The sequence below is a fragment of the Sorex araneus genome, chromosome 3, assembly GCF_027595985.1.
Source record: "Sorex araneus isolate mSorAra2 chromosome 3, mSorAra2.pri, whole genome shotgun sequence".
In the NCBI taxonomy this organism is placed as follows: Eukaryota; Metazoa; Chordata; class Mammalia; order Eulipotyphla; family Soricidae; genus Sorex; species Sorex araneus.
This window is the reverse complement of record NC_073304.1, coordinates 193,490,526-193,504,259: the sequence shown is the minus strand read 5'-3', so window position 1 is coordinate 193,504,259 and position 13,734 is coordinate 193,490,526. Positions and strand designations below refer to the sequence as shown.

At 43.5% G+C, this 13,734-nt stretch overlaps 1 protein-coding gene across 1 annotated transcript in view; it reads left to right on the top strand.

Annotated features, from left to right (window-relative positions):
• The first annotated feature begins 3,561 nt into the window (after window positions 1-3,561).
• Window positions 3,562-13,734, top strand: part of CPD (carboxypeptidase D) — a 73,018-nt gene continuing 62,845 nt past the window's right edge. Inside the window, exons 1-2 of the mRNA XM_055130924.1 lie at window positions 3,562-4,370; window positions 10,613-10,860. Coding sequence (XP_054986899.1) covers window positions 3,631-4,370; window positions 10,613-10,860 — 988 coding nt within the window. The 5' untranslated portion in view covers window positions 3,562-3,630. The remainder of the gene's footprint in view (window positions 4,371-10,612; window positions 10,861-13,734) is intronic.

Sequence of the window (13,734 nt, the reverse complement as noted above, 5' to 3'; positions counted from 1 at the left end):
GTAACTGTACCTCACGGTGATTCACTAATAAAAAATTTTAAAAAGATAACTGATCTAGGATTGAGATCAGTTCAGATGGAAAAGCTCATGATCTAACAATACTAGGATGTTCCTCTGACTCTTCATCACAACTAGCACTTTTCTGATTATCAATAATAGCTTTTCACTTTGCTATATAGGAGCAGATTTACTGGAGAGATTAACCACACAGACTCTGATGGCAGATTCCCAGGGTAGGAATCCTGAATCCTGAATCCTGTGTCTTCTCGGCTGGAAGGCCTTGTACTTCAATCTCTGTCTTCGAAATGACAATGGTATAGAGTGGGAGAGCTAGTAGCTAAGGGAAGGAAAAATATTTTATTTTTGGTTGTAGGATCACACCTTGTGATGCACTGGGGTCGCTCCTGGTAGTGCTGGGGATCAAACTTGGATCTTTGGCATGAAAAGCACATGCTCCAGCTACAATGCCATGTCTAGGTCCTCCTGGGAAGGTGGTGGTAAGACCAGAAGACACAGCATCGATAATACTTCTTTCAATATTACTTATGATTTAGGAGCAGCAGTCCTATCTTAGTTTGAAACCTCTTCTCTCTCTACATATAAAGATCTTGAATGCTCTCTCTTTTTGTTTTTGAGCCAAACTGGGCAATGCTCAAGGGTTACTCCTGGCCCTGCACTCAGGAATTATTCCTGGCCGTGCTTGAGGGACCATATGGGATGCTAGGGATTGAGTCTGGGTCGGCCGCGTTCAAGGCAAGTGAGAAAAGTGAGAAGAACACTGTATTGAACATTGACCTTTATTGCTGTGGGGAGTAAATGTGTCAATGTTAAGGTTTCCCTTCAGTGCTATCACATAGCTCTGACCCTACAGACACAGTCTTTCCTGTGTTTTGGCTCTAACTAGACACTGCCTCCGGGGGCAAGGGACTTCCCCAGTCACCTTCCAATCCTCCGGCACGCTGCCTGGCAGACCTTTCACAAGTGGGTGTGCCATAAACATTTGTCAAACTGAATTGTGTCTGTGGGCTTTCATGCCAGACAGTGAAGCATTTACAAGTTAATGATTTATACTGTACTTCAATTACAAGCCTTTTAAAGAAAGTGGTTACTGATGTCAGGCTGGCCTTCTGCTCACTTTTTTTTTTTTGAAATCTAGGTCACTACCACTTGGCTTTCATGAACGGGAAGACTTTTTATTCTTGTGCTTGCCCCGAACTTCCTTCACTAAGGCCATGATTTTCCTTAGGTGGGTGGGGAAAGAGACACCTTTCCTAGGGGAAAGGACCTAGTCAAAATGCACGACTTCTCAGGGACACCTGGAAGTATTTTGCTGGACAGTTCCCCTTCACTGAGCAGTGACAGCAATCAGGAGCTTTGGGTTTCACTGCTAGTGATGGGGGATCCCAAGAAGGTGCAGGCTGAAGTTCTGTACTACTATTTTATGGACTCATGCTTGTTTAGTTGCATTTCAAGCCTTCTGCACCAGAGGATGCCACAGGATCAAGGCAACAGGAAGAGGTTCCAAAGGGTGTGAAAATGGTAGAAAAGGAAATATTTGATGAGCAGTCAGCTGGGGGAGTCATTGATTGAGATTATTGCAAAAGTGCACAGGAGGTGACTGAGCACTGATGGGGGGAGGGCAGTGTCTGTGCTGAGTCGGGGCTTTGTTTCTGCTGAGCGCTGTGTTGGATGCAGCCTGGACCATGGGAGGGGAGCCAGAGTCAAAGGGCTAAAATGACTGGAGCTTGCACTTACCCTGTCATCACCTCAGCAAGTGCCTGCAGATTATTTAGGCTGTTCTTTGAATTCAACCTAAAATCCCCTCTCTCTGTCACCAGGCCCTGTGTACTCTCCCTCCTGAGGGCCTTCCAAACCCAAGCACACTTCTCCATGGGCACTTCCCTGAAGAATTCCAGGTCTCATCCGGTTACTGTTGGCAGTCTCAAATCGGAGCTTACTCACTCCATTCTGTGTCATGGGTTTTCTTGAAAGGAGCTTTATTTAAAACCCACCAATGGAGCTGAAGATACAGCAGAGTGGGCAGGGCACTTGCCTTGTATGCAGCCTATCTAGGTTCAATCCCAGTCACCCCATATGATCCCCTGAGTCTTCTAGGAGTGATCCTTGAGCACTACTTGATATGACCCAAAAGCCAAAAATAAATAAATAAAGTAAAATAAAATCCATCAGTAATTTTCCAAGGCCTTCTCTGTTAAGAGCTCTCTAGAGTCTGGTTTTCTGAAGCTTTGCTAATTCTGATCCTGTCTCTCTGGCTACCTCCACGCTTCTGAGTTCCTTCATATCAGTAATCCGCTATATGCAGTGCCCAGAACCCCCAAACCCATAACCTCAACCTGTCTCTCTGCTACTTGTGCCTCAGGATGGACAAGGTTCCCATAACTCTATTGCAGTATTTATCATAATCTGTTTCAAATCTTTAACTGGGTAGAATGAATTGCTTGGTAGCACCTAGTCCTGACATATATAGGTAGTTGCTCAATAAATGCTTCATAAAGGGATGGATTACTTCTTTACCAAAAATATGAAGGTACAAATACAGCTCATGGAGGGGACCTTGAAATCCCTGGCTTCAAAAGAAGGAAATGCAAAAACTATTACAACCTCGTTAGAGAGGTAGAATTTCACACTTGAAATAGGATTGTAAGGTTTTGTGTTTCTTCAAGCCGAAGTACTAAAAGTCTATTTTAAAACTAGTTTAAACGGTCTTTTCCGTGGGTGATTATTTGGTTTGTTCAAGAATTATACTTGCCAAGCAAGCGATTCCAGGAATGTCACACCTGCACCTTCCAAAACACCATTCTGAGGCCTCAATGAAACAAACAACTCGCTCAGATGAGGTGTGAGAAGCGAGAAAGTGGATTATGAGACAAAATTTGCTTATGGCGGGTGAGACCAGCAGCAATTAGATCAATTAGTCTACATCGGGATCTAATTGCCTGGAAATGCCAATAACCAGGGAGGACACGAAAGATAGAGGAACACAAAGGGGGCCTGGCACAAAATCTGTTTCCGCTAAACTGAGAGACATATGCTCTTAACATAAAAACTCGAAAATGGAATATGAAGGTTTTCTGCCTTGTGAGGTAGCGAACCTTCTGCCCCACCCAGCGTCCCGTTCTCTTCTGACTCCAGCGGGGCGCGCCGATTCCGCGGGAGGGTGCGAGGTGGGAAGGGCGTCCTCAGACTCTCAGTTGTAGGGTGTTCAAGCTCTGCTGGGAAAAGCTCCAACGAAGCTGGAAAGGGAGCCAGTCATGCCACCCGGAGGAAAAGGGGTGCGAATTTAAGGAGCAAGCCTTAAAGACGAGTCTCAGCAAGCAGTGGAGAAGCGGAGCAAATGCCAAAGAGGAAAAGGGGAGGAGGGAAAGGCTGCGCTAGCGGACGAACGACTAAACTCTACGCGGACGCGGGGCGGAAAAGCAGGCTTCGAGGGAACAGGTTGCTTTAAGCAGAGCCCCGCCCCCTGGCGTGACGCCGCGGCAGGCGAGTCCGCCATTGGCTGCGGCCGGAGGGCGGGATAGGGTTGCTAGGCGCGGAGAGGATCCGGCGGGTCCCGGCCCCCGGAGTGCGGAGCTGCGGGAGCCGAGCCGGTCCGAGCGGTGCTGCTGGAAGATGGCGAGCGGCCGGGACGCGCGGCCGCCCTGGCGGCCCGGGCGCCTTCCGCTGCTGCTATACCTGCTGCTGCTGCTGCGGAACCCGAGCCAGGCAGCGCACATCAAGAAGGCGGAAGCGACCAAGACGACCTCGACGAATGCGGGTGGCGATGCCGCCGAGGGCCAGTTCGACCGCTACTACCACGAAGAGGAGCTGGGCTCGGCGCTGAGGGAGGCGGCGGCCGCGGGTCCCCCGGGCCTGGCCCGCCTCTTCAGCATCGGCCGCTCGGTGGAGGGCCGGCCGCTGTGGGTGCTGCGTCTCACGGCCGGCCTGGAGCCGCCGCCCCCTGACGGCGCCTCGGGGCCCGACGCGGCGGGGCCCCTCCTGCCCGGCCGGCCGCAGGTGAAGCTGGTGGGCAACATGCACGGCGACGAGACCGTGTCGCGCCAGGTGTTGGTCTACCTGGCCCGCGAGCTGGCGGCCGGCTACCGCCGCGGCGACCCGCGCCTCGTCCGCCTGCTCAACACCACCGACGTGTACGTGCTGCCCAGCCTCAACCCGGACGGCTTCGAGCGCGCCCGCGAGGGGGACTGCGGCTTCGGCGACGGCGGGTCCAGCCGGGCCAGCGGTCGCGACAATAGCCGCGGCCGCGACCTCAACCGCAGCTTCCCCGACCAGTTCAGCAGCACCGAGGAGCCGCAGTCCCTGGACGACGTGCCGGAGGTGCGCGCCCTCATCGACTGGATCCGCAGGAACAAGTGAGTGTGGCCCTCGCGGCCCCCGCCGCCGGCCTCGCGCGCGCCCGGGACCCGGTTCTCCGCGGTGGGGTGGGGCGGGGGGTGGGGAGCGGCGAGCGTGGCGCGGGTGCGGGGACAGTGCCGCCCGGTCGCCTGCCCCTCCAGCCCTCCGAGAAGGAGACTGTCGTTCGCTCGGGGCCTGGAAAGACGGCCCCGAGGCCCGAGGGGAGACTCCCTTCTCTTCCCCGTGCGAGCGCATGACAGAGGGACCTCAGAGCGGACCTGGGTCCGCTCATTCATTTTCTAATAAGCGGTTACTCATTGCTCCTGTTGCTGTAGGCACCCTTTTCCATGCCCTGCATTATGTCAACTTTATGTTGGCCACGCCGTGATGAGACCGGCACCGTTAAACATCTTTGCTTTGCATCTGGGGAAATGAAGGGTCCGGTTGGTGAGATCATGTAACGTGGTCTCACGTGAAGCGGAGTGAAGCGGGCATCTGCGACATTCTGGGCAGTTGCTAGGTCCCTAGGCAGTTCTCACAGCCAGGAGGAAGGCTGGAGCCCACAGAGAGAGATGACTGTGCAAGGGTCTGCCTCCGGATTATTTGACAGAATAATCAAAAGGTGTTGTTTTTTTTTTCCCCACTCTTTGCTTTGACTTAGCTAGAGCGCTTATAGAGAAGAAGAATTTGCACAGAGGTGTAGGTTGTCTGTGAGTGACTTTATATTAGACACCCTTGAAGGGTTTCTGATGCCACTTTGTGCATTTTTCTAGTGGACCAGAGTTGTGTGACCTCAGGGTGACAGCCACAGGATGAGACTTAAAAAATTTTAAACCAGAAGCATGAGGACCTCTAGAAGTTGGTGCAGAAGATCGTAGAGATAAGATCTTTGTTTACTTACCTATCCAGTGAAGCTTCATAGGAGTTGTTCCTCCTGGCAGAATGTTTGGGCTGCTGAAATAATGATCATTTCTGTGAGCGAGGTAGAGTTTGAACTGATTCTTGAGAGATGTAGGATTTTCAGTGAAAAGGAGGAAGTGAGGACCAGAGGAAGAGTGATTTACTCGAGTTAAAATGTTTGAAGTGAGCGTGCACCCTCCTCGCCCCTTTCCGCCCAGCCCCCTTTGCCCTGCAGTCCCACATCTTATGTCTTAGATATAAGTCTAAGAAGACTTCACAAGTCTTAGAAGCAATAGTTCAGTCTTTCTATTTTGATTTGAAGATTTCTGAGTGACAGTTAGGACAAAAGTAATAACAAAGAAATTTCTCTTTGGCACTTGAAATAATTTCTCCTAGGATATTTCATTCAGTCAGGTAGCAGATCGAGAAAGTTTATGGGCATTATGACAACTCTAGATGTTATTATTACCTTCCACCTTTCACTATATTCCTCCTTTTAAAGAGCCCTGAAAGATTATTTTTTCTGTACTTTCCGGGAAGACTTCTTTCTTTTAAAGAGTACAGTGTCAAGACTGGATATTTTCCTAGGAAATGAACATATTTAAGGTCAGAAGCTGTAACAGCCAGGGATTTACTGAGATGATTAAGTCAAGCGTACTGTTTGCTTTGCTTAAATGAGGCATTTCTAAAATGGGGAGACAGCACCATCCCTGGCACTGTGTGGTCCCCTAGCACAACTGCTGGGTGTGACCTAAAAGCTAAACTAAATAATAAATACCTCACCATCACCCTTGCAGTAGTTTACATTCTGTGATTAGATTTTCTCTTTACTATTTCCTCCTTCTTTGTGACCAGAAATGATTCTGTCTTGGTCCTATAGAACCTCCCTGAGGTTATCCTGAAAGTAAGTTTACTATACTGGGTGAAAAGTACAACCAAGCACCCTCATTCTTCAAAAATTAATTCGATTCTTCAAATATTAATTCGTTAATGCTTATTAGTCAAAACAAAGAGCACTGAATAAAATAAAAAACACAACAAAGAGTCCATTTTGGACTACAACCATTATTCTATCAGGAAATTACCTTTTTTCAGACTTTTTTTTTTCTTTTTGGGTCACACCCAGAAAGGGGGTTACTCCTGGCTCTGCACTCAGGAATTACTCCTGGCAGTGCTTGGGGGACCATATGGGATCAAACCCAGGTCGACTGCATGCAAGGCAAACGTCCTACCCGCTGTACTATCACTCCAGCCCCCAGGTTTTTTTTTTTTCTTTTTTTTAACCAAAAATCATTTGAACAAAAATCTTTTGATATTCCATTTGCTCAGTTAATTTTGAAATTGATTTTGTTATTTTTGGATATGTAAAAGTTTAAGATTTACTCCTACCTTCTTTGGGATGTGAAGTTTATTTTGTATTTGTTTCACTATATACATTATCCAGTGGATATTTTTGTACTTTGATATTTGAAACACAAGCTTAGGAAAATAAGATTTTACTTATTTTTACACAGGTCATACCCAGCAGTGCTTGGAGGGCCTGGGATCACTCCCAGCAATTTCCACTTAGTCAAGTGCATGGGGGCCATCAGGGATATATGAGGTGGTGCTGGGGGTTAGGCATAGGGTGCTGGAGATAGAACTCAGGACCTTGCACATGCTAAGTGTTACATCTGTTCTGTAACACTTGAGCCATCTCATCAGCCCTAAAATAGTTTGTGATTTATTGGCACCTACCCTTGGGCACACTAGATTTATTTAATTACATGCATTTTTAATTTAATTACATGCGTTTTTAGACTTTACTAGGGCAGCATGTTAATTATTTCTTGGTACATTTGTGAAATACATCATATTATTGGGGGTGGTTGCAGACTACTTGGGGGAGGAACCTGTATGTATCCAGTTTGCCACATCTTTAGAATTTTGTTTTCCAAACATCAAGTTCTCTTAATTTTTAAAAGCTGTCTACATGGCTTTCTGGAAAATACAGTAAAACTAACTTAGAGATTGACTTTGTAATAGTTCTGGACTCTTGATTTATCATGCTTTATTTAGCATCTATTTTCAATCTTATATGAGAACTAGCATATGACACTGAAGTCATATGTGAGAAACACATGCGAATAGAGTTGCATGAAAACCATAAAGTATATTTTGAACAAAATTGAAATGATGGACTACAGAGAGAGTAAGTATAGGGGCTTAAGTGCTTGTTTTCCAGGTGACTTAATTCCAGTTCGATCCCTGGCACCCCATACGGTCCCCTAAGTGATCATTGCCAGGAGTGATCCCTGAGCACAGAGCCAGGAGTAGGCCCTGAGGACAGCTGAGAATGTGGCTAACAAAATTGAATTGCTGTGAATAGTTGGCTTGAAAAAGATTAAAAGCAGCAATCTTTGAGCTACAGTCTTTGGTTTCACTCTATCCTGAAATCCTTATAAGGGTAGCAGTGCTTCTTTTATATGTAACAAGAGAAAGGAAATCCAATGATTGAACTCAATCACTGAAGTAGATTTCAAATATTTTATTGTTCTAAATGCATTGGTCAGGCCATCTTAGCGATATCTCTGAGCTGTGTTCTCGGAAATGTCAAAGTGAAAAACAACATTTAGTGGAGAATCTGAGAGTGAGTGAGAGATGAGTAAGGTAGAGTTAAAGCTCTAAACCTGTTCTTAGTTTTTTGTTTTTTGTTTTGTTTCCCCCTATATCATTCTACTTCCTAGGGACTGATAGTAGAAGTGGGGAATAGACTGATTGTCTCTAAGTCATTAGTAAGGGATAAGCAGAATACTGGAAATCTCCAGAGGAAAGAAGATTTACTGAACAAGTGTTACAAAGCTATTGTTATGCTCAAAGGTGTTATTTGTGTATTCTCTTATTTAATGCTTATAATAACCCTGGGAAGCAGATATCTTTAACACCCTCTCTAATTAATTACAGATGACAGAGAAACTAGGGCTCACTGTATTTGCAGGCAATAACTTTTGATCCTCTTCTACTGCTGCTGATGAGCAACAGGTCAGGGTGAGCAAAATCTTACCCAGGTTTGCCTCTCTCCAAAGTCTGTGCTGTATTGCTGCTGTGCCAAATGGCATTATCCTCTGATGTCTGGAAAGTGCTCATTATAATTATATTCACTTTTAAAGTAGTCTCTTTTCTTATTCTAGTCTAGTATTTAATCCTTGTTCTTATTGGCTAAATTGTATCTTCTATGAATAGGCTCTATTATAAGTAATTTTCATTGCATGATCTCCCCTGGGATGGTACCAGTCACTTCTTTTCCCCCCAAACTTTTATTGAATCACTGTGAGATAGTTCCTTACAAAGCTGTTCATGATTGAATTTCAGTTATACAGTGTTCCAATACCCATTCCAATACCCCCTCCACCAGTATACATTTCCTAGCTCCAGTGTCCCCAGGTTTCCTTCCCATCCCCTCCTTCCCCACCCCCTGCCTGCCTCTATGGTAGGCACTTTTCCTCTCTCTCTCTCTCTCTCTCTCTCTCTCTCTCTCTCTCTCCTCCCCCCCCCTTTTAGGGCATTGTGGTTTGCAAATTAATACTGAAAGGTTATCAAGAATATCTCTTTACCTACTTTTAACCCTCAGATCTTGTCCAGCATGATCATTCCCAGCTATTATTGTCATATTGGTCTCTTCTCTATCTTACCTACTCTTAGCCCCACACATACTTGTGGTTAGTTCCAACCATTGACCAGTCCTCCTAACCCCTGTTTACCCTGGGCATGGATATTATTCTTCTATGTATTTTTTTATATACCACAAATGAATGCAGTCATTCTATATCTGTCCCCCTCCTTTTGACTCATTTCACTCAGCATGAATGTCCATGTCTATTTCATGCCATGTCCATCCATTTATAGGAAATCTCATGACTTCATTTTTTTCTGACAGCTGCATAGTATTCCATTGTGTATATGTGCCATAGTTTCTGTTCTTGGGCACTCAGGTTATTTCCAGATTCTGGCTGTGGTGAATAATGCTGCAGTAAATATAGGAGTGCAGATGGTGTTTCTGCTGTGTTTTTTTGGGTATTGTTGGGTCAAATGGGGCCTCAATTTCTAGGGTTTTTTTGCAGTTACTCTTAAAAATCATCTTTCAGGGCCTGGAGAGATAGTACAGTGGATAAAGTGTTTGCCATGGAGGCAGGTGTGACCCCACGACAAAACATAATAAAACAAAAGTAAAATAATAATCTTTCAAGGGCTTACAATGGGTGGGGTGCTTGCCTAGAACTCGACAGATCTAGGTTTGATTGCTGGCCTTCCATATGGTTCCCTGAGCTGCTCCAGCAATTGTCCCAAGCATAGTGTGTCCAGAGTAAGCTCTGTACACCACTGGGTGTGGCAAAAAGAAACAAACAAAAAACCCTCTTTAAAGTAGACATACCACATGTTTATATTTCTTTCAAGCACATAGAAATAAATGTTATATTTTATCTCCTCAGAATTTGTATAAATCAGTTAATTTCAACCACAAAAAAGCAGCAGAAAAATCCAATTTTGGGTACAAAAGGATAGTGTTTAATCTCTATGTTTAGTAATGAGTAGTGAGGGAAAGATGTAGAAATAGAGCTTCAATATATTTTTGCCTTTAGTGTTCACCAAAAAAGGAGTTTTTTCAGTATCTCTGTGTGTCTAGATTTGACCAAATTGTAAAACGGTTCACATAAAAGTAGAAAAATGAAAGTTTCTATTATAAGAAGCAATTTTAACTCAGTGTTAATTTATGTTAGAATGGCTGATTTAGAATCTCTAGGCTTTGAAGATAGCAGCTTGTACAATGGTGCCGTGGCACTTTTGTCTTTTATGTGGTGTCGTTTTTGTCTGAAAGCAGCTAACTGTGTCAGGTGCCTCCTCTCATCCCCAGTCTTCTCAGCTGTAGCTTCTCTCTAGAAAATGTGAAGTTAGTAGATAGGGAACTGGAATGTGACTAAAACACATTGTGTTTAAATTAAACATCTTATTGTGATTTTTTATAGTAAATATAAAAGGCATTAAAGTTACTGATTTAATATATGTATTCAAACACATAAGTCATGCTTTCAGTGAATTTGACTATGAAATATAGTTCAACTATGAGTTGAGATATATGAAATTGTTGTTTAAAGTCACTTGAAATAAACTTGAATTATAAAAATGGTTCGAAATGTGTCCAACTAATAATGCTTCCTTTCATTTTTATTTTTATTACTGTGATTGGTCGGTCTGCTTATAACATTTGATAGATTTGGTCTCATAGAGGTATATCCAAGTTAATTTGATGTTGTAGGATTTTTAGATAATGGTATTTTCTCTGTCTTTGTTTAATCTCTGTGATTTGCTTGTGTTTTCAAAGGTTTGTGCTTTCTGGAAATCTGCATGGTGGCTCAGTGGTTGCAAGCTATCCTTTTGATGATTCTCCAGACCATAGTCCCACTGGAGCCTATAGTAAAACGTCAGATGATGAAGTCTTTAGATACCTGGCAAAATCCTATGCCTCAAACCATCCCATAATGAAAACTGGTGCGCCACATTGTCCAGGAGATGAGGATGAGACTTTTGAAGATGGGATTACCAATGGCGCTCATTGGTATGATGTACAAGGTATGTAAAGTTCAAATTGGCTGAATATTTCTTTTGTTATTTTAGCTTTCTTAGCTATTCTCTAATTGGGAAACAGGATATTTTAAGGACTCTTACTTTTAAAAAGTTTCTTTTAGTATGAAATTTCAAACCCACAATTAAGACCACATGAATACCTATCTATATTTCCTTCATGTAAATTCACCAACTGTTATCTTAGCCCAACTGTTCCACCCTCACCTTCACTCGCAATTTATCTTTTGCAAAAACATCTAATGATAGGTTGCAGATTTCATGACACTTCACCTGTAAATATTTTAGCATGCATTTCCCAAGTTCAGGGACATTTTTATGTCTTAAGCATATACCATAGTCAACTGAGAAATCAATAGTAATTTAGTATTGTCATCCCACATACTGTCTATAAACCAGAGTTCTCCTGCTATTCCAAATTGTCCTTTTAATCTTCTTTTCCTCTGGATCATATCTAATTCTGGACATGTCACATTCATAATGATAAGACACAGGTCAAATTTTCTGTCACGATTACATAAGATCACATCACATCCTATCCGGAGGCACAAATTAAGCTGCAAATGGCCAAGTTGGATACCATGGTTAATATGATGATCCTAGTTCTCTTCTTTTATGTTAAAGTACATTTTCCTTTGGCTTTTAATTTTGGGGAGAATTGTGTAATGCCTTCATGTATGCTTGTGTATGTGGTTTATATTTTATGAAGTTGCCTTTTTAACCAGTTAGGTGTAGGATTAAGTAGTATAATCTTCCCTCTGTTGTACAGCTCTGTGACTGTTGTCTGTTTACAAAATTTTTCAATCATGGGGCTGGAGCAATAGCACAGCGGGTAGGGCGTTTGCCTTGCACGCGGCCGACCCCCCGGGTTCGATTCCCAGCATCCCATATGGTCCCCTGAGCACCGCCAGGGGTAATTCCTGAGTGCAGAGCCAGGAGCAACCCCTGTGCATCGCCGGGTGTGACCCAAAAAGAAAAAAAAAAATTTCAATCATTTCAAACAGAAACTTGAATCATTAATTTCATATAGCCAAAAATCTTAATATTTGGCATCCTGCACCTGGCTTATTTTATTTAGTATAGTGCCATCAGGGTTCATAAATTTTGTCATTAGAACTTCATTTCTTTTTATGGCTGAGAAATAGTCCATTGTATGCATGAATGTTTTTTTAATCCATTCATCTGTTGATGTTCTCTGGGTTAGTTCCATCTTTTGGTGATTATGAACCGCTGTGCAGTTGTGTCCACTGGTCTACAAGCATCTGTTAGAGTTGTTTTCATATCTTTGATTTTTATTCGGAGTAGGATGACTGGGTCATATGGTAATTATCTGTTGGTTTAGCTTTTTTTTTTTTTTGGTGTTGGGGCAAAAGTGTTTTATTTTTTTTATTTATTTTTTATTTTTTTTTTGGATTTGTCCTTTATTTTTTTTTCCAGGGTTCCTGAATTTTATTTTATTTTATTTTATTTTATATATATATATTTTTTATTTTATTGAATCACCAAGTGGAAAGTTACAAACTTCTCAGGCTTATATCTCAGTTACACAATGCTCAAACACCCATCCCTTAACCAGTGCCCATATTCCACCACCAATATAAACAAAAACAAAAGCAAAAACAAAACAGACAAACAAACAAAAGAAAAAACAGTATACAGACCACCCCTCACCCCCCAACCCACCCCATAGGTGAGTGATAATTTCACTTCCTTTTCTCTTTACCTTGATTACATTCCAAATTTCAACACATAACTCACTATTGTTCTTAGAGTTTCAAAACAGACTCACTATTCTTGTTGGAATTTATCCACTAAGAATACAGCTCTATTAATAGGGAAATATTTGATAATAAGTTTTCCATTGATGTGAATGAAGAGATAAAATGTCGCGCGGCCGCAGTAGCGGCCGCGCGGCCCCGACTGGGGCTGGCTCTGTATCCCGCGGCTGTTTCAAGTTCAAAGCACACATTTTTTTTTTTTTTTTCGCGCCAAAGTTCACACCTTCTCAACGGACCCACAGAATGTCGGACACCACGCCTTCTCCCGGAGGGGAGAGAGACCAAGAAGGAAGGTTATTTCCTCCGTTAGCCGGCGTGGGGCAAAAGCTTAGTTCACAGTCTCCATACATGGGTGCAAGCACTTGCTGGAACCCCAATTCCTAAAGCTGTCTCTGGTTCCCGCTTGTTCCACATCCACCGGCTCTGCAGGGGCATGGGCGCCGGGGCCGAAAACCCGGCCGGCCGGAGCCGAGCACGGGCCCCGACTGGGGCTGGCCCTGTATCCCGCGGCTGTTTCAAGTTCAAAGCACCTGGTTTAGCTTTTGAGGAACCACCAAATTGTTTACCACAGTATACAAGTTTACATTCCCATTTGCAATGTACATGATTTGCCATTCCCTATATAATGCTACATTTAAAAGGATTGCTTAAGTAAACTTGAATTATTTGCTTTTTCTTTTTAAATGTTGTGAACCTGAACACAGCTATTTAATTCTTTAATCTTTCATATTCTTTGAAAAGTAACATTTTTTGTTTTTCTGTGCAGACCTTGACTATTTGATCAAGAGTGAATTGAAAGGGGCTGGGTGAAGGGCTCAAAGGACAGGTACACATGCTTTTCGTGTGTGAGTCTGGGCTTTGCCTGGTTTCTTAAACATGACTTCAGACCTGTACTCTCCTTACAGGGCCTGTGAATAGTCCTAACTTCTGCTGAAATCTCATTGTTGTGAGTGCTAAAGCTGAACTTATTCATGGAGCAGGTCTTCTATTTTGTGATTTTTAAACAGTTGCTGATTTGTGTATTTTTGTCCGACATTCTATATATTTTTCACAGTTTTGAAGTCATTATCAAAGTAATCTTGTG